This window comes from Delphinapterus leucas, chromosome 16 (genome assembly GCF_059928025.1).
Source record: "Delphinapterus leucas isolate spDelLeu-1000000601 "Yukka" chromosome 16, BTC_Dleu_Yukka2, whole genome shotgun sequence".
NCBI classification, from domain to species: Eukaryota; Metazoa; Chordata; class Mammalia; order Artiodactyla; family Monodontidae; genus Delphinapterus; species Delphinapterus leucas.
This window is the reverse complement of record NC_143144.1, coordinates 60885856-60905700: the sequence shown is the minus strand read 5'-3', so window position 1 is coordinate 60905700 and position 19845 is coordinate 60885856. Positions and strand designations below refer to the sequence as shown.

The 19845-nt window shown below is 44.7% G+C and overlaps 1 protein-coding gene and 1 pseudogene across 2 annotated transcripts; one reads left to right on the top strand and one right to left on the bottom strand.

Annotated features, from left to right (window-relative positions):
- Positions 1–1278: 1278 nt before the first annotated feature.
- On the bottom strand, positions 1279–19809 carry NOLC1 (nucleolar and coiled-body phosphoprotein 1). Of its 2 annotated transcripts, none has more exons than XM_022568949.3 (13): positions 19618–19809; positions 18014–18069; positions 17760–17899; positions 17533–17663; positions 16955–17120; positions 15486–15616; positions 15209–15356; positions 14766–14894; positions 14384–14494; positions 13650–14291; positions 13360–13466; positions 13093–13185; positions 1279–12918 (listed from the first exon to the last, which is right to left on the bottom strand). In XM_022568949.3, exons 1-13 carry the CDS (start codon positions 19735–19737, stop codon positions 12760–12762), a joined length of 2133 nt encoding a protein of 710 aa, XP_022424657.1. In that variant the 5' UTR covers positions 19738–19809; the 3' UTR covers positions 1279–12759. The 2 variants fall into 2 exon arrangements, with proteins under 2 accessions (XP_022424657.1, XP_089754228.1); XM_089898102.1 differs by lacking the exon at positions 19618–19809 and adding an exon at positions 19397–19509.
- Positions 15460–16772, top strand: LOC111172366 (ubiquitin-ribosomal protein eS31 fusion protein-like; annotated as a pseudogene).
- Positions 19810–19845: the final 36 nt, after the last annotated feature.

Here is a 19845-nt window from a genome sequence, read left to right as displayed (position 1 = left end):
GCCACCACAATGAGAAGCCCACACATCACAACCAAGAGTAGCCCCCGCTCGCCGCAGCTAGAGAAAGCCTGTGCGCAGCAACGAAGACCCAACGCAGCCAAAAGTACATAAATAAATAAATTTATTAAAAAAAAAAAAAGACTCAGGATGTTCCTTGACACTACAGATCCCCCCTTCACCAGAACACACAGGCTCTCTGAGAGGCTGTCAGAAAGTGGTCAGGTTTCCTGACCACCACAAGTCCATGAAGTCTAGAAACACCAGCAAAGAGACATTATACCATCAGGAATTCTTCCACTGGAAAATAATAAATACTATCATCTATGTTTCCAGACTTTGTGGACATCCTGTATACAGACTAGGACCACTGTCCTGAACAAAATCCAGTTCTGCTCTACTGTCCAGCCCACTCCAGCAGATTCCAGCAGACAATTTATCTTTCAAGGTTTCCAGTGATTCTGACTTTTTCAGAAACCCTCAGGCTATCTGGCAGCTCACATTTGAATTCTAAATATGGGCCAGGTTCCAGTTCTCGCCTTACATGACTCCTAGGCCTCTGCATACCTCATGTTTCAGTGCCTACCAACATCACAGGACCCTTTAAAAAGCTCTATAGTACACTGAGTTATTTGTAGTGAGGTGGATGGACCTAGAGTCTATCATACAGAGTGAAGTAAGTCAGAAAGAGAAAAACAAATACCGTATGCTAACACATATATATGGAATCTAATTTAAAAAATGGTTCTGATGAACCTAGGGACAGGACAGGAATAAAGACACAGACTTAGAGAACTGATTTGAGGACATGGGGAGGGGGAAGGGTAAAGTGGGACGAAGTGAGAGAGTAACATTGACATATATACACTACCAAATGTAAAATAGCTAGCTAATGGGAAGCAGCTGCATAGCACGGGGAGATCTGCTCGGTGCTTTGCAACCACCTAGAGGGGTGGGATAGGGAGGGTGGGAGGGAGACACAAGAGGGAGGGGATATGGGGATATGCGTATGCATATAGCTGATTCACTTTGTTATACATTAGAAACTAACACAACATTGTAAAGCAATTATACTCCAATAAAGATGTTAAAAAAAATAACCATCTTATGAATGGATAAAGAAGATGTGGCACATATATAAAATGGCATATTACTCAGCCATAAAAAGGAATGAAATCAAGTTATTTGTAGTGAGGTGGATGGACCCAGAGTCTGTTATACAGAGTGAGATCAACTCGATGCTTTGTTATGACCTAGAGGGGTGGGATAGGGAGGGTGGGAGGGAGACGTAAGAGGGAGGGAACATGGAGATATATGTATACATATAGCTGATTCACTTTGTTGTACAGCAGAAACTAACATAACATTGTAAAGCAATTACACTCCAATAAAGATGTGAAAGAAAAACAAAGAAATAACCATCTTAAATGTGTAGGCACCCAATAACATAGCTTCAAAATACATGAAGAAAAAGCTAACAGAACATAAAGGAAAAATAGACAAGTCCACCATCATAGTTGTTTCAATTTTCCTCTCTCAGTAATTGAACAAATAGAAAAATCAACAAAGATGTAGAAGATTTGAGCAACACTATCAATCAATTTGCCCTAGCTGACATTTATAGAACATTCCACCAGCAACAGCAAAATACATATTCTTTTCAAAAGCATGTGGAAGAGTCACCAAGAGAGACCATTTGCTGGGCCATGAAACAATCTCTATAAATAAAGAAGGATTGAAAAATCAATATCAGGTCAACTATAGACCTAAACAAGGAAAATAAATAATAAAGCCTTTAGAATATAATATAGAATATCTTCATTATCTCAGGATAAGGAAAATTTTCTTAACACACAAAAGTACTGATTTTGAAAGGAAATATTAATAAATATGTTATATGAGTCAGAAATCCAATAGGAAACAGATGACACACTCAAATTAAAATGGTCTGAGAGGGACTTCCCTGGTGGCACAGTGGTTGGAGAGTCTACCTGCCAGTGCAGGGGACACGGGTTCGATCCCTGGTCCAGGAGGATCCCACATGCCGTGGAGCAACTAAACCGGTGCACCACAGCTGCTGAGGCCCGTGCGCCTGGAGCCGGTGCTCCGCAACGGGAGAAGCCACCGCAATGAGAGGCCCGCGCACCACAACGCATAGTGGCCCCCGCTTGCCGCAACTTGAGGGGGCCCGCGCACTTCAACAAAGACCCAACACAGCCAAAAATAAATAAATAGATTTATTAAAAAATAAAATTAAAAATAAAATAAAATAAAGTGGTCTGAAACAATCTATAAGGATGTTACCATCACTTGGGCAAAAGCAATGAGAGTAAGGAGCAGGTTCAGAATCCCCAAGGGAAAGTTTATATAGGAGACTGTGTTTGTTTTTTTTTTTTTGGCCGTGCTGCATGGCATGTGGGAACTTACCCCAACCAGGGATTGAACCTGTGCTCCCTGCAGTGGGAGCACAGAGTCTTACCACTAACCACTGGACTGCCAGGGAAGTCCCGAGGAGACTGTCTTGAGGGGAGCAGTGACTTTTGATTTGAGAACACAGCAGTTTGGGGCTAGGAAAAATAAATACCTACTCTCGTTCTCCACCTTCTTCTGATTTCCTGCAGGGGCACCCCATTGGCCAAAACCCAATCAGGAGCCAAAAAGCAGAGAGCCCAATGATGCAATTCCTAGAGGTCAACCTCCCTAGGCAAAGAGCCAGTGGAGAAAGGTGGATAGTGTATATGGAGAGACAAATGCAAGATATCTGGCATATCTGACTAAATAAAAAGTAAGCTCTCTTTCATCAAAAAAAAAAAGATACAATAAAGAAAGTAAGGTAAGACAGAACTGAAGAAAATATCTATACAGCATAAAACCAACAAAGGAACTGTATCCAAAATATATAAAAAACTCCCACAAATCAATAAGAGAAAAACAGAAAACCCAACAGAAAAATGGATGAAAGACTTAAGTAGACACCTTCAGAAAAGGAACTCCAAACAGTCACTAAATATATGAAAAGGTGTTCAACCTCATTAGTAGTCAGGGAAATTCAAATTAAAACCACAATAAGATATCATCCCACACCCAGAAGACTGGAGAAAATTTTGATTTGACGTGACTTACCTAGTGCTGGAGAGAATATGGAACAAAAGGAACTCTCTTGAGCTGCTGATGGGAATGTAAATTAGTAAATACCTTTGGAAAATTGGCATTACATGGAAGATTGAAGATGCACTTACCCTATGGCCAGCAATTTCCCTTCTAGGTTTAAATTCAGGGAACTCTGGCACATGTACACCAATAGATACAAGAGTGTTCACAGCAGCATCACAACTTGAATGCCTGTTAATAAGTGAATTAGTAAAGAAATGGAAGTATACAGTGAACTACAACACATCAGAGAAATAAGCAAGTCATAGGAGAATAGATACAGTGTGGTACAATTTATATAAAGTTTAAAAACAAGACTATATATTCCTTAGGGATATATATATATATATATATATATATATATATACACACACATATAAAAGGCCCCTCTGTGCCAGGCATTAACCCTTTATTTGTTGGATTATGGAACAGTTCAAGGGAGGTGGTGTGTGTGTCTTAGAAAGAGGTCAAGGATTTGGAAATGAGAGGAGATATTCAGAGGGTACAGGCCAGCAACTATTTCCCAACCAGTATTAATATATTTCAATATTTTAACAATTAGTACTTATTAATGTTAATGCTGGCTTAACATTCAGCCTTATACATACACAGAGGGAATTTAACTGTGCTGGCAACATTCTGCTTATTAGGCTGAGAGACGGGTATGCAATTTTTCAATAAATTATTCTTTATACCTTTTCACATTTCTTAAATATTAACGAATACATTTTAATTTCACTTAAAATATATGTCACAGTTTACAGTAGTAAAAATAAGACGCTTTGCACAGCTTGCGGGATCTCATTTCCCCGACCAGGGACTGAACCTGGGCCATGGCAGTGAAAACCCAGAATTCTAACCACTAGGCAACTAGGGAACTCCCAAGACACAGTTTAAAATTTAAGAATGTTATTAATTGCATCATGTTAGTGAGGAGTTATGTGCTTTGTACTTGTTCATCAAGTTGATATCTAGCTTGAAAACGAATTTGAGCTCCAGTTTAAGTTAGGTTTTTTTTTAAGCACTTTATTTCTTCCTAATCACAAAAATTCTAACTCACAAGAATAAGGCATCTGGAAAGACAGCAAGTGTTGAGTGGCTGTCAGATGATTCTCTCTGGTTAAATTAGACTCAGAAATTATAGACTAATTTATCAACGATGAAAGACTACTTTGGGACTTCCCTGGTGGCGCAGTGGTTAAGAATCCTCCTGCCAATGAAGGAGACACGGGTTCGAGCCCTGGTCTGGGAAGATCCCACATGCTGTGGAGCAACTAAGCCCATGCGCCATAACTACTGAGCCTATGTTCCAGAGTCTGCGAGCCACAACTACTGAGCCCGTGTGCCACAACTACGGAAACCGGCACACCTAGAGCCCATGCTCCACAACAAGAGAAGCCGCTGCAATGAGAAGTCTGTACACTGCAATGAAGAGTAGCCTTCGCTTGCCGCAACTAGAGAAAGCCAGTGCACAGCAACGAAGACCCAACACAGCCAAAGATAAATATTTTTTTTTAAAAAAGGAAAGACTACTTTGAGTTCCTTAGTATGTTGATGAGCATATCCTAAATTCTAAGGTTGGATATTTCAGTTTGGGAGATGAAAAACGAATAATTGGAAGAGTGTTTTTTTATGTTCTGGTACAGCATTTGACTATAGTTTTTAAATCCCCAAAAAAGAAAAGGTCATCAATTTCTTATCCTTGAGTGAAGCAAATCATCAAGTGCTAGGAAAGTGTCAATCTCGTGGCAATAGAGACCTAATCACCAATTTGATCTTCTTAAGCATCTTGACATATTAGCCAGTACTTTTATAGTTCCAATATTTATTATTTTTTTTTTTGCGATACGCAGGTCTCTCACCGTTGTGGCCTCTCCCGTTGCGGAGCACAGGCTCCAGGCGTGCAGGCTCAGCGGCCATGGCTCACGGGTCCAGCCGCTCTGTGGCATGTGGGATCCTCCCAGACTGGGGCACGAACCCGTGTCCCCTACATTGGCAGGCGGACTCTCAACCACTGTGCCACGAGGGAAGCCCCCAACATTTTTTAAAATTGAAGAATAGTTGATTTACAATGCTGGGTTTAATTTATGCTGTACAGCAAGCTGACTCAGTTATATGTATTCTTTTTCATTCTGGTTTATCACAGGCTATTGAATATAGTTCCCTGTGCTATACAGTACAAAGTTGTTGTTTATCCATCCTGTATATACTAGTTTGCATCTGCTAATCCCAAGCTCCCAATCCTTCCCTCCCCTACCCGCTCTCCCCCTTGGCAACAAGTCTGTTCTCTATGTCTGTGAGTCTGTTTCTGTTTCATAGATATGTTCATGTTGTGTTTTAGATTCCACATATAAGTGATATCATATGGTATTTTTCTTTCTGACTTACTTCGCTTAGTATGATCATCTCTAGGTCCACCCATGTTGCTGAAAATAGCATTGTTTCATCCTTTTATATGGCTGAGTAGTATTCCACTGTATATATACACCACATCTTTATCCATTCATCTATTGATGGACACTTAGGTTGATTCCATGTCTTGGCTATTGTAAATAGTGCCATGAACATTGGGGTACATTGTATCTTTTTTTTTTTTTTTTTTTGCCACATGCACACAGCATGTGGGATCTTAGTTCCCTGACCAGGGATTGAACCTGCGTCCCCTGCAACGGAAGCATGGAGTCTTAACCACTGCACCCCCCAGGGAAGTCCTGTTTTTGAATTAGAATTTTCTCTGCATATATGCCCAGAAATGGGATTGCTGGATCACATGGTAACTCTATTTTTAGTTTTTTAAGGAACCTCCCTACCGTTTTCCATAGTGGCTGTACCAATTTACATTCCCACCAATAGTGTATGAGGGTTCCATTTTCTCCATACCCTCTACAGCATTTATTATTTGTATGAGTCACTTAATGCCTTACTCTTCCTCACTGCTCCCCTACCTCCACCCCACCAACCAAGTTCTAGTTTTTTTCCTAAATATTTCTCAAATCTATCCAACTCTCTCCATCTTCTCTATCTTAGCACCACTTTAATTCAGGTCACCAAAATGATCTCTCTCCTGGCCTACTGTAGTAGCCTAACTGGTCTCAAAATATCCGCTCCAAATCCCTTCAGTCTATTCTCATGCTAACCACATTTGGCTTTTCAGCATGCAAATCTGTCACCAGCCTTTAACACATTCGGTGATACTGATGGAATATTTAATGTTAGTTGATTACTGTCTGTATTGGTAATTCTTTTATATATTTGAAATTTTCCCTAATAAAAAAAATGATACCCACACATACACTCACTGTTACGGACTGAATGTTTGTGTTCCTCTGCCCCCTAGAATTTATATGTTGAAGCCCTAACTCCCAACATGATGGTAACAGTAAGCAGGGCCTTTGGGAGGTAATTAGGTTTAGATGAGGTAATGAGGGTACAGCCCCAAGATAGGATTAGTGTCCTTGTAAAAAAGAGACCAGAGGGGGGCTTCCCTGGTGGCGCAGTGGTTGAGAGTCCGCCTGCCAATGCAGGGGACACGGGTTCGTGCCCTGGTCTGGGAAGATCCCACATGCCGCAGAGCGGCTGGGCCCATGAGCCGTGGCCGCTGAGCCTGCGCGTCCAGAGCCTGTGCTCCGCAACGGGAGAAGCCACAACAGTAAGAGGCCCGCGTACCGCAAAAAAAAAAAAGAAAAAAAGAGACCAGAGAGCTTACTCTGTCTCTCCCTGCCATGTGAGGACATAGCAAGAAGCCTTCTGAAAGCCAAGAAGAGAGTTCTCACCAGAAACCAAACAGGCCTGCATCTTGATCTTGGGCTTCCCAGTCTCAAGAACTATGAGAAACACATTTCTGTTGTTTAAGGCACCCAGGCTATGGTATTTTGCTATGGTAGCCCCAGATGACTAAGACACGCACACACTCTTCAACAGCTTCCCATTGCCTTCAGAATAAAACATGCCTTACAAGGCTCTATATGCCCCGGTCCCTGCCTCCCTCTCAAGCCTCATCTTATACTGCTTTCCTCCTTCCTCTGCCTTTCAGCTGCACAGACCCCTTTTGGGGTCTCCATCATGTTCCCTCTCACCAAAAGGCCTTTGCACATGCTGTGTCTTCTCACTGAAAAAAACACACAGCCCTGCTCACCTTGCACCACTGAGACAGGCTGGGACCTGGGACCCTTTACTGGAGTGCTTGCACCTAGACAAGCAACAGAATACCAAGAAACTATAAGGGACTATGAACAATAAGATACTAAAAGACGACAAACCAACTGCCACTTCTGAGGAGCCAGGAGCAAAAGCAGGGTACTCTGCATGATCCCAGCACCGCCAAGCGGGTGGGCAGACCACCTAAGCCACTCCTTCAGCCTAACCCACCCATCCGCCCCCACCCTCACACCGCTTAAGGAACAAGCCCACCCTCCTCGGAGAGCGAGCAAGGGAACCCGTTACTTGTTTTCCCTCCTTTGTGCTACAGCGTGAGTCCCAATAAAGCCTTGCCTGAATACCTCGTATGGTCTCTTATCAACTTCTATTGATTAAAGAGTCCAAGGACCCAAGTCAGTAACATCAACACCTTCACCTAATTAACTCTCACCTTCAAGTCTGGGCTGAAACATCACTTCCTCAGTGAAGACATCTATTACCACAGTGACCCTATGTCCTGACTTGCCTGGGAAAGTCTCAATCCACACCTATCCCTCTCAGCCTAATTATCAATCTCTCTCCCTTCATTCTCAAAAACATCCCAGTTTAGGGACTTCCCTGGCTGTCCAGTGGTTAAGACTTCGCCTTCCAATGCAGGGGGTGCAGGTTCGATCCCTGATCAGGGAGCTAAGATCCCACATGCCTCGAGGCCATAAAACCAAAACATAAAACAGAAGCAATATTGTAACAAACTCAGTAAAGACTTTAAAAATGGTCCACATCAAAAAAAGAAAAAAATCTTAAAAAAAAAAAAAGCATCCCAGTTTACATGATAAATTACATGGCTACCCAGTCCGTGAGGAAGTCTCACCACTATGTGGGCTACTTTCCCCTGTCACATGTGCTCACAGCTCTTTGTACCTTGCCCTCATTGTACTGAAGTTTATATTTATACATTTATTTGTGTGGATTAATATCTTTGCCCCTCATTAGACTGGGTAAACTTTGGTTGCTGGGACTGTGTCTGGTTTTTTGTTCATTCATGATTTTGTTAACATCTCTCACAAATTATGTGCCTGGTATATAGTAAGCACTCATATTTACTGAATGGATGAATTTCTGTGTCTGATAGGCTAATTTATTGAAATACTCTGTACCCTACCTACCCTCCAATACACTTAGAAGATGGAACCCTGGCATATGTTCTCCTCAGTCCTGCTGGGAGAGGAGGGGAGACAGAGGAGAGAGCACCAGGGCCTCTGAGCTCCCAGGCATAGGAAAGACACAGGTCTGCAGTTTCCATAAGCAGTGGGACCTGTGGCTGGTCCCCCTTATGGGAGCTCCAGTGCCCTGTTGGACCTGAGGGGAAAGTTGGGAGTTCCACATGAACATCAGGGTTCCTCTATGAACCATGTTGCCTGTTGCTGGTTTTCAGGTAACAGATGACCTCTCATAGATGACAGACTCTCCTCTCCACTCTCCAGAACCAAGGGTCCTCAAACAAGGACCTATGTCTTATTCATCTCTGTAGCCAAAGGCTCATAGCAGGTGCTCCGAATTTGTTGAATGTTAAGTGGGGTAACACAATGCCAAGCTTCAACTAGAGTCCAGCTCCCTGCAGTGTGCAAGGGCCCCACCTACTGGCCTCTTCAGTAATTGCAGACAGCTTAAGCCAGCTTTGCATGAGGCAGGGGATGAGAACTCAGTTGTCAGTAGGGGCTTTGCTTTCCCTGCAGCTGTATTTAGTGCCAGGAGCACTGCATTGGACTAGCAATCCCCTAACACACTCAGGAGAACAAAATAAAGTATTAACTCCTCACTTGGGTACAAAAGGCCATTGCTACTGAATCCTCAGACAGTATTATCCTGCCCCTACTTACCACACATCCTCCACCTGATCCATCCTAAAGGCTCTCTTCTCCCACTGGGAACATTTCCTCTTCCTTTCATGGTATGTGCCTTCTTCCCCCCTGGCAGCTGCTACTCTCCTCAGAATCCTGGGCCAAGGTCAGTCTTTTGTTGCTGTCCCCTTGGGGGTGCTACTCTGGCCCTTGGTGACAGGACTCAGCATGGTGTACAGAACTGTTCCCATCTCTGACTTCCCCTATTAGACACTGAGCTCTCAGGGAGTTCTATGGCTGGTACATAGTAGGCAGTCAAACACTCTTAGTATTTCAGAGCCCCCAAATACTAAGGTTGAGACACCATGATCTAGTTAATATCCACCTAACAGGGTTGGGTGGTAGTGAGGATATAACCTGTGAAACATAAAGCCACAAAAGGATACTGGAAAGTCTCCTGCTTTGTGTCCATATGAGGTACACTGCAGATGGGCATAAGCCATCATGTGTGTGATTCACTTAACATGTGGATTTCAGCAACACTGCCAGAACCCATCAGCATAGGTAGGAATTCAGGTCCCTGAAACTAAACAATGAAATGGATAAATTAAATGTGGTATATACATACAATGGAATATCACACAGCCTTGAAAAAGGAGATCCTGCCACATGTTACAACATGAGTAAACCTTGAGGGCATTATGCTAAGTGAAATAAGCCAGTCACAGAAGGACAAATGCAGTCTGATTCCACTCATATGAAATATCTAAAGTAGTCAAAATCATAGCAATCTGTTGCACAACGTCAGTACTAACACTAATGAACTATACACTTAAAAGTGGTTAAGATGGCAACTTTAATGTTGTGTTTTTTACCACAATTTTAAAAAACTGAGCATTTTCATTTACCCAAGTGGCAAAGATAAACTTGTTTAAGTGTTGGCAAGAGGGCAAGCAAAGAGGTACTTTCATAAAGTGTTGTTGGAACTACAAGTTGGTACAATGGTTTTGGAGAGCAATGATGAACAAACGTTAAATGTACTCCTCTGACCCAACAATCACTCTTAGACTATTTCCTATAAAAATACCCACACAAATACTCAGTCTCACATATAAAATATCCACTATGGCACTATTTATAATAACAAAACACTTAAACAACCTGAACAGCTACCAATAAGGTACTACTTAAAATAATTTATGCTACTTCCATACAATGGGGTCATTAAAAATGAGCTCCAAAGTTATGAAACCCTGCATATAGCAAGCTACTCCATATGTGTGAGGAGAAAGGGGAGAGGATGCATGTAGTAGTACACACAGTGAAACTCTATGGAAAGAGACAAAAGAATCAAGTCCCAGAAAACAGGGATAAAACGGAAATTTAATTTTTACTTTATACTATTAGATTTAACAAGTACATTTGAAAACGAAAGCATAAGGGGAGGAAAGAAAAATTACCAACTCATTTCTTTTCAAATGCTCTTAGATTAGTGGTTTTCAGCTCTGGTTGCTCTTCAGAATCACCTAGGAGCTTTAAAAAATCTTAACTCCCAGAATCCACCAGAGAGCACCACGATCTGACTCAACCGATCAGCAGATGGGTCCCTGGGTATCAGTGTTTTTAAAAGATCCCCAGATAATTCTAATTTTCAGCCAGTGTTGTGAAATCACTGATTTAGGCCAGGGTTTTGCAAACTGTAAAACGCCAGATAGTAAACATTATATCCTTTGTGGTCACATAAAGTCTGTCACTTTTTTTTTTAAAACCCTATAAAAAATGTAAAAGCATTCTTAGCTCCTGAGCAACACAAAAACAAGCCATGGACTGGATCTGGCCCATGGGCCATTTTGCCAATCCCCAAGTTAGACTACGCACAGGCTGGTCTATTGCCTGGACAAGACACCATGAGACAAGGTATCATGAGATAAGGAATAGTCAAGAAGGCTCCACACTGAACCCACAAGTCTGGGCCCCAGCCCTCCAACTAGCAACCAAGTTGTTCTGTTTTGAGTGGAGGTGGGAGAACTTTGAACTCACATTAATAAAACTCCCAAGATACATTATAAACCAGCCAGCTTATTACTTTTTAGTAAGATGAAGAACTTTTACCATGCAGACTGAATACGTATGTCAGTGTGAAGAGCACATTTTCTTCCTAGAGGCAGTGACACAGAAAACCAGGCTATCTGTGGAACCCAAACAAGGGGAAGCTAACCTTAAGTTATAACTCATCCATAAAGCTAGGGCATACTTTCCCAACACAGGGACCAGCCCCAGAGAACTTGGAGAACTCGTCGACTTTCCTCCCTATCTTACTCTGGCTGAGCACTGCCAACAGTCATCTCCTACAGCTTTATGATCAGCCTGCTTGGCCTAAGAGTCATATCTCTGCTCACTGTTTTTTACTGTTACCTCCACTGTTACTGAGAGTCAAGGTTCTGAAGGGGGCACATCAGTTGCTCCCATGCACCAACTACAAGACACAATAATCCTGTTAGGATGCTCTCTCAACACCAGTCTAACTCAAGTATTACCAGATAAAATGCTTTGTAATGATTCTTCTCATCCTCCATTTACAGGTTACCTATAAATTCACTTGAATAATGTAACCTAATTCCTACTGAGGATTAAGGTTTTTAATTATAGGTTTTCTTCTTTCACTTTCTTGATCAGTGATTCCCAACCATGTAGGAGTTAATGAAACCAAGAAACTAATTTTGTGTCACCACTGCTACCAAGACAGAAATACCAAGTGATATGTGCTTTTCAGATTAAATTAACGCTATTTTGTTCTCTAAAATGTAAAAAAATAAGATGTAGCCCTCAATTTAGTATTCGACACTCTTAAAGGTCAAGCCAATCAAAAATTGTCTTTGAACAATAAAAAAGTTTATGCTTTCAAATTAAAAAACACATATCGCAAACATTATGTAATAATAAAATTATAGCAAACGAAATATTCAGACTGACCCCACGGCATTCACACCACACCAGAATTTTGCCTGAAACAAAACAGTAAATTTTATCCACCGAAGTAGGTTAAGTCCATGCTGGCTGAAAACTTCAGTCCTAGACCCCACGAATGAGGTACATAGTTCATGCTTCACAGATACATACATTAACCAGTCTTAGCCACCCCTCACCAGGGCGCTGAGGGGTAGGAAGGATGAAATGTGGACACAAGCACTCCCATAGACAGAATTCTCCAATTATAAAAATTCATAATGTGACCTTTACCACATCTTGGAAGACAGCTGAGATTTTAATCTGTGAACCCACCTCTGAAAACCACAACAAAAATCAGTAAGAAATGATCTAATGTAAAATATACAAATTTCTCAGTATGAGAACTTCCACAAAACAGGGAGAATGACAACTAAAACAATTTTTCTTAAAAAAGAACACTCCCCTTACCTTGTCCTTGCTACCCAACACTCAAAAACAAATCTGTACAAAACCACGAACACAGAAAAGGACCTTAGAGGATGTTACGACGCAAAGCCTTCAGACCTAATCTAAACTGCTCTCCTCACTGAGACCCTCCCCCGATAGAGCTGAGGGTTCCCAGGTCCACTGGGGAAAGTGAGTGGTCTCAGATCATCACCCCTGCTGTGCTACAGATGGTCCACGGTCACTCGCTGTCAAACTTAACAGAATTGACTTGGACAGAGATGGAGCCTCCCCGGTAACTGCCCCGCTTCTTCTTGGTTTTCTCATGCCGGAAGGATTTGCCTTTGGTGAACTTCAGAACTTGATTGGCTCGCTCCCCCCAGTCTCCGGTTGCACCCCGCTGGTAAGTAGAGACAGGTGGTTAGCACACAGAAGGACAACGCCAGGGCCCTGTCAGTTTCTTCTCCCTGCTCCAGGCAACCCGAACCCAGAGAACCACCTACCAACCAGAACCAAAAGCTACCCTCTCTCACCCCACCCCCTCAAGAATGGTGAAGACCCTCTCTCTCCTCACCTTGGCGTCAAAGGAATTGTCTGCCACTCGAGCATCCACCTCAATCTCCTCCTCCTTGATCCTTCGGAATGGGGAGGATCCCCTTCGTTCTCCCTGAAGAAGAATGAAGCAGGAAATTCAGGATGGAGTGGCCTAGTGGTCAGGAAGGCCCTCCTGAGCTACACCCACAGCACGTATGCCAGGCCAGGCAAAGGGCTGTCAAGGTGCTTTGCAATTTTTCTTTCTACTCTAAACGCTGGCTCCTGAGAGGAAAATAAGGCAACTTACTTTCTTCCTTTTAGGAAACGTGTTGGGGGTCTGGGGCTTTATCTTCTTGGCTAGAGGAGTCTCTGCCTCCTTAGCAGCCTCATTCTGCTTCCGCTTCTTTCCTGAACCTACAAAACAAAAGGCCAGACTCAGGAGACCAGTTTCCTGTCCCTCCTCCCAGGGTCCCACACTGAGGGCCTCCAACTAACTGGAAGCCAGTCATGGGCCTCGGCTCCCTATCCCACCCCCAAGAGTAGAGCCCATCCTGATCTGGGGGACAAACCCAGGAGGCAGGTTCTTTGGATACAGACCTGGCTTAGCAACTGCCACTGCTGCCTTTTTCTTGCCCCGCTCCTCCTCATTGCTGTCCTTGTCTGCTTTTCCATTCTGGGCAGTCAGTGCAGAGGTGCCATTGGCCTTGGCGGTTTGTGGTCTTGGAGTGCCCTTGGCCTTGGGCTTCTCCTCTTCCTCCTGGTCACTGGAGTCCTCAGAGGAAGAAGTGCTGCTGCTCTCGGCCTTTGCTTTCTTCACAGAGGCTGGTTTGGAAGGGGCTACAGTTCCCCCTGCCTTCTGTGGCTTCTTTTTGGCTGGGGGTTTAGGCGTCTTCTGGTCCTCGTCTTCCTCGCTGCTGGAGCTGTCTGAATCAGAGCTGCTGTCCCCACCACCCTGAGAGGCCTGCCTGGCAGGCAAAGACGGAGCTGCTTTGGTCATCACCTTGGACTTAGGGGTGGCTACAGTCTTCTTCGTCTTCTCCTCCTCACTAGCACTGCTCTCCTCCTCGCTGGAGGAGCTATCAGCCTTTCTGGTCAGAGGCTTCTGGCCAGTGGCTGCAGGCTGCTTGGGAGTTGTAGCTGGTTTAACCACAGACTGCTTGGGAGTGGCAGCTGGCTTACCTGAAGAATTCTTGGTGGTACTGGCTGGCTTAGCAGGAGCTTCATCAGAACTGTCGGAGTCTAGACAGAGAGAATGGAGTGAATGTCTCCCCAAATCAGACTGAGGGGAGCCCTTGGAGCTCCCACTGCCCTGAGGGCCTCCTATGCCTTACCTGAGCTGTCTGAAGAGCCCTCTCCTGCCTTCTTTGCTGGAGCTGGTTTAGTAGTTGCTTTGGAGATGACTGCCTTAGCTGGGGGTCTCTTTTCTTCCTCAGAACTTGAATCTGGAGAGAACCTATGGCATTAGGCTGGGTCCAGAGTCCCAATCCAACCAGGGGCAACGAAAAGAAGGACGCAGGGAGTTCCCTGGTGGCCTAGTGGTCAGGATTCCAGGCTTTCAGCGCTGTGGCCCGGGTTCAATCCCTGGTGAGGGAACTGAGATCCCAAAAGCCGCGCGGCACAGCCAAAAAAAAAAAAAAGCAGAAGGGACAGAACCATTTCCCTCCCTACTCCTCATACACTCCCCAGACCCACTCACCACAGGTGATGACTCACCAGACTCGTCGCTGCTGTCCTCACTGCTCTCCACAGGCTGCTGCTTCTCTGCAGCTTTCTTGGGAGCCTGAATTCCCAGGGACTTCTTGGGTGGGGGAACAGAAGGCGGGGGAACTGAACTATAGGGACCTGTTTAAAAGGGACAGTGTGGTGGTTTTAAAATGCATACACAAATTCTTTGATACTGCTTCCTTCTAGAAATGGAGCTTAATTCCCTATCCCTTGAGGGTGGGCTAGGATTAGTGACTCATTTCTAACAAATAGACTACAGCAGAGATGATGGCATGCCATTTCTGAGTCTAGGTTATAAAAGGCAACGTGGCTTTCTCCTTTCTCTGGGAGAAGCTGGCTGACACATGCCAAGGTCCACGTGGTGACTGCAGAGGTCCTCCTGCCATTGGGCCCTGGTCAGACGTCCAGCTTGACTCCCCGTGTCCAGTCACCTGGTTTTTTCTTCATGGGTGTTTTCCTCTGCTCCTCCTCCTCCTCCTCCTCCTCACTGGAGGAGTCCTCACTGCTGGAACTCTTCCGGGCAGGAGTGGCAGCTGCTTTCCCTGGGGCCTTGGCCACAGCTTGCTTTTTAGGTACAGTCTGCATCACACAGAGAAAATCAATTACCACAGGAAAATACTGATCCAACCAATCCTGCCATGCAATGGAGACCCCCCAATTACCAACGTCCCCAGTCCCTTCTTTCCTGCTAGAAATTAAGGCCCATACCTTCTTAGATACGGCTGCTGCCTTCCCTTCCTCTGAGTCATCATCACTGCTGCTACTGCTACTGCTGCTGCTGCTGTTACTACCAGCTGCTTTGCCATTGACTACTTTAGGTGCTGGACGAGCTGGTATACCTAAGAAAAAAGAAATAATGTAAGCAAGTACAAAGACAGCTTTCGGATCCACCATGGGCAGTGGTGCCGCCGCCACGATGCAGATTTTCAGGAAGACCCTGACAGGGAAGACCATCACTCTCAAGGTTGAACCTTCAGATACAATAAAAAATGTAAAGGCCAAGATCCAAGATAAAGAAGGAATCCCTCCTGACCAGCAAAGACTGATCTTTGCTGGCAAGCAACTGGAGGATGGCCATACTTTGTCTGACTACAACATTCAAAAGGAGTCCACAGGCTTCCCTGGTGGCACATTGATTAAGAATCCGCCTGCCAATGCAGGGGACACGGGTTCGAGCTCTGGTCCGGGAAGATCCCACATGCTGCAGAGCAACTAAGCCCGTGTGCCACAACTATGTGCCCGCTCACCTAGAGCCCACGCTCTGCAACAAGAGAAGCCACTGCAATGAGAAGCCCGCACACCACAACGAAGAGTAGCCCCCGCTCGCTGCAACTAGAGAAAGCCCGTACGCAGCAACGGAGACCCAACTCGACGAAAAATAAACTAAATAAATTAAAAAAAAAAAAAAAGTCCATTCTTCATCTGTGTGGAGACTTCGTGGTGGTGCTAAGAAAAGGAAGAAGTCTTACACCGCTCCCAAGAAGAACAAGCATAAGAGAAAGAAGGCTAAGCTGGCTGTCCCGAAATACTGTAAGGTGGATGAAAATGGCAAAATCAGTCGCCTGCGTCAGGAGCGCCCTTCAGATGAATGAGGTGCTGGAGTTTCCAAGGCCAGCCACTTTGACAGACACTATTGTGGCAAATGTTGTCTGATCTACTGTTTCAAGAAACCAAAAGATAAGTAATCGTATACTGGTTAATAAAAGACAAAAACTAATGAACAACAATAAAAAAGGAGTATCAAGACATTAAAAAGCCATAGAAACCTCCTTCCTATTAGCACGGAACTTAGGGGTCTGTCAATTCTCTTGCCTCTGGAGGAAGCATGAAGGAGAATGCTGTGGTTTACTACATCAAAGGATGAATTTCTTGCCCAATTTCAGGAATAAACCTGTCTTCCAAAAAATGATATGATGCAAATTATTTGAATATGCCCTCTGAAGTCTTTAAAACATGTTTTCCCTCACTGCAGACTATTTCTGTAGTTACTAGTCCCTAACAATAAAACTTTTTACTTACTAGGAAAATGTTTCTTTTTTAAAGAAAAACGACACCAGTCAATACCTCTAGTTCAACAACCAGTACCATTTCACTCCTGTGCTGAATTAAGGAATTTTCACATCAGTCCCCAGGGCAACCTGGTCCCCAGTCCAGCCTCCTAGGAACATAAACAATACCTGGTTTGGCTAGGGCTTTAGCCTGAGCTTTAGCTGCCACGGGTGTTGTCTTTGGTTTCTGGTTCTTTGGCACCTCATCTTCTGAGCTTGAGTCAGAATCAGAATCAGAGCTCTTGGCCTTCTTAGGAGGAGCTTTGACTGTCTTGGCTTGGGGCTTAACTCCCTTCTGTGAGAAAACACACAACCAGGAGAATCAGCAAGAGCTTCAGGGCACCCAAAGGACATCCTAAGGTAGAAAAGCTTCCTAGGTGCCCCCTTTTTTAGGCCTTGTCGCTGCCATTCCCTGTCCAGAGTTCCCTGTACCTGTCCATAAAACATATTCTCTTACTCTTGGAGTCCCTGACAGTATCCCAGAGAAACCCAATACTGCCAGGGAAGCAGAACGGGTTGAATTTCCTCTAGATTCAGGGCTCAACTTCAACCTCACATAATCCTTCCCAAACCTCATACTTCTACAACCTCCCTGAAAAACCATGTAATCACCTGTTGTATACCTAACACCATCAAGCTAAAAACCAAGATTTTAGTTTCTTCTTTCCAATCCCTTAGCAATCCCTTTCCTTCTCAAAGTTGCAAACCTGGACAGGCTTTTTCTTTTTGTCCTCCTCCTCATCATCACTGGATTCTTCACTGCTGCTGCTGCTCTCTGATGCCTTGACTGCAGCCTTTCCAGGATGCTGAAGCAGACTGGCCCGCTTGGCAGGTACAGCTGAACAAAAGTACAAGTCCCAGTAAGAACCAGAAATTTAGCACAGACAGGCTCCAAATCCTTTTCCTGGAACCACAACTCCCTGCTGGGTCTTACCAGCTTTCTTAGCGGGAGGCCCTTGGGCTTTTTCCTCCTCACTGCTGTCCTCACTGCTGTCACTGGATGAAGTCTTCTTCTTAGCCTTCTTAGTCACTGGTCCATTTGCCTGTAACTTCCGCTTTGGGGCCTTGGTGGACCTGTTGGGGTAGATCAGGCTAACTCCTGGGGAATCAGGACCTTCCCAAACCAAAGAACACAGTCCAGCCTACTTGGGGGGAGAAAACAGCCACACTAGCGCAGAGGAGACTTACTTGAGCCAGAAACTATAGATGTCCAAGAGGGAAGAGGCGTTGGCATCCTGCTGGGTCTGTAATAGAAAAAGCAGAGTAAGAAAGTTTTAATTTGATATAAATGTTACATCTCTGTAAGACTTCTACTTGCATAAATTAGGAGAAAAATATTCTATTTACGTATTTCCCAGTTTTTGGCATCAAAAACTTGGGCTATCCCTGTAGTCTCTGGCACCATCTATCTATTCCCCCACCTGTCAATCCTATTTATCAAAGCCTTTAAAAACATACATTCCCTTTACTCTAGCAGTGTACTATCTAAGAATTTATCCTTACCCATGAAACAAACATCTACACAGGAGGATGATTGCGGCAACGTGGTTTATAATTCCAAATCACTGGAAACCATCCTCCAAGAGAAGACTAGTAAAAATCTACGTTACATATCCAGTACATAATTGCATTCAGCTATTACCCTGATATAGATTATAAGTTGGTATCCAAAAAAATGGCAAGGCGTTACAGTATATACAAAAATACTGGCTCAAAGTTAGATGAGTAGATGTGAAACTCACCTCTGCCAATTATTAATGTGTGACCCCGAGCAAATCACTTAATCTGGGACTTCCCTGGTGGCGCAGTGGTTAAGAATCCACCTGCCAATGCATGGGACATGGGTTCCAGCCCTGGTCCAGGAAGATCCCACATGCTGCGGAGCAACTAAACCCATGTGCCACAACTACTGAACCTGTGCTCTAGAGCCCTCAAGCCACAACTACTGAGCCTGCATGCTACCACAACTACTGAAGCCTGTGCACCTAGAGCCCGTGCTCCACAAGAGAAGCCACCACAATGAGAAGCACCAGGCATCGGTACTGCCACTTTGTATATGTACATATCATGTTACTCACAAAAATCCTATAAAGTGGATGATGACATCTCCATAGAAGTACAAACAGATTCAGGGACGTTAAGCAAGCTGCCTGGATTATACATTTCAAAAATGGCAGAGGCTGTTCCCAAACCTAGACTTGTCTGATGCCATACGTCAAAGATTCAAGCCAACAGCTATGCCTGCTTTGTAGAGAGAACTATGATGCTCAATCCTGCTTCAGTAAAACGAAAAGCAGAACCCTGCCTCTACTCGTTCATTTTCTTCTTTAGTAACAAAAATCCCAACCTTCATTATTTCTAAAGCAATTTTACTTATCTTTTGAGTCCCGGGTAAATTCGATTGAGAGTTAAGGTCAAGTCACGCTCGGCATCAGCCAACATAAAGCCCAAAGAAAGAACCAGGAGCCTCCAATGCCTCCGGTGGGGCACGACGCTGCCGCCTCGCCGCACTCCGCCAGCCACGTGACCTAGGCCACGAGGTTCCCACGCGGCCACCGCCGCCCCACTCACCAGAAAAAAAGCAACAAAGCTCAGCGCCATATAGTCAGACATCGTGGAAGAGACGCCGAGACTCCAGGCTTTCCGGCCACCGCCGAGTGCTCGGCACAAAGGCCTGGCAGACACTGGGCTGGCGAACCCCACAGACCTCCCTACCTGCAAACCTAAGCATGTCAGGGCCCGGAGCCCTGTGGTCACCCCACCCCAGCCCATGAATCATGCCCGGGACTCACAGCGCCTGTTGCCTTGGCGAACTTGTTGGCCACGTCCGAGAGCTGGTTATCGCGCAGAAAGCCGAGCACGAGGGGATACAGGTCGCTGGGAACCACGCGGCGTAAGCCGGCGTCCGCCATCCTCTCGGCAATACGCGTCACTACCGTTGCCGACGCACGCGACTCAGGAACCCGGAAAAGGAGGGGTAGGGGCGGACCCGCGTGACGCCATCGCGCCGCGCAGGGCGC

Bases quoted from the DNA above. Each gene is read 5' to 3' on its own strand.
- NOLC1 (XM_022568949.3), bottom strand. From the start codon at position 19,737: ATGGCGGACGCCGGCTTACGCCGCGTGGTTCCCAGCGACCTGTATCCC. The intron at 15,357-15,485 runs GTATGGGCCTTA...TGTGTGATGCAG, and splicing joins CAGCAGCCGTATCTAAGAAG to ACTGTACCTAAAAAGCAAGC. The intron at 14,895-15,208 runs GTGACTGGACAC...CCTTTTAAACAG, and splicing joins ACCCATGAAGAAAAAACCAG to GTCCCTATAGTTCAGTTCCC.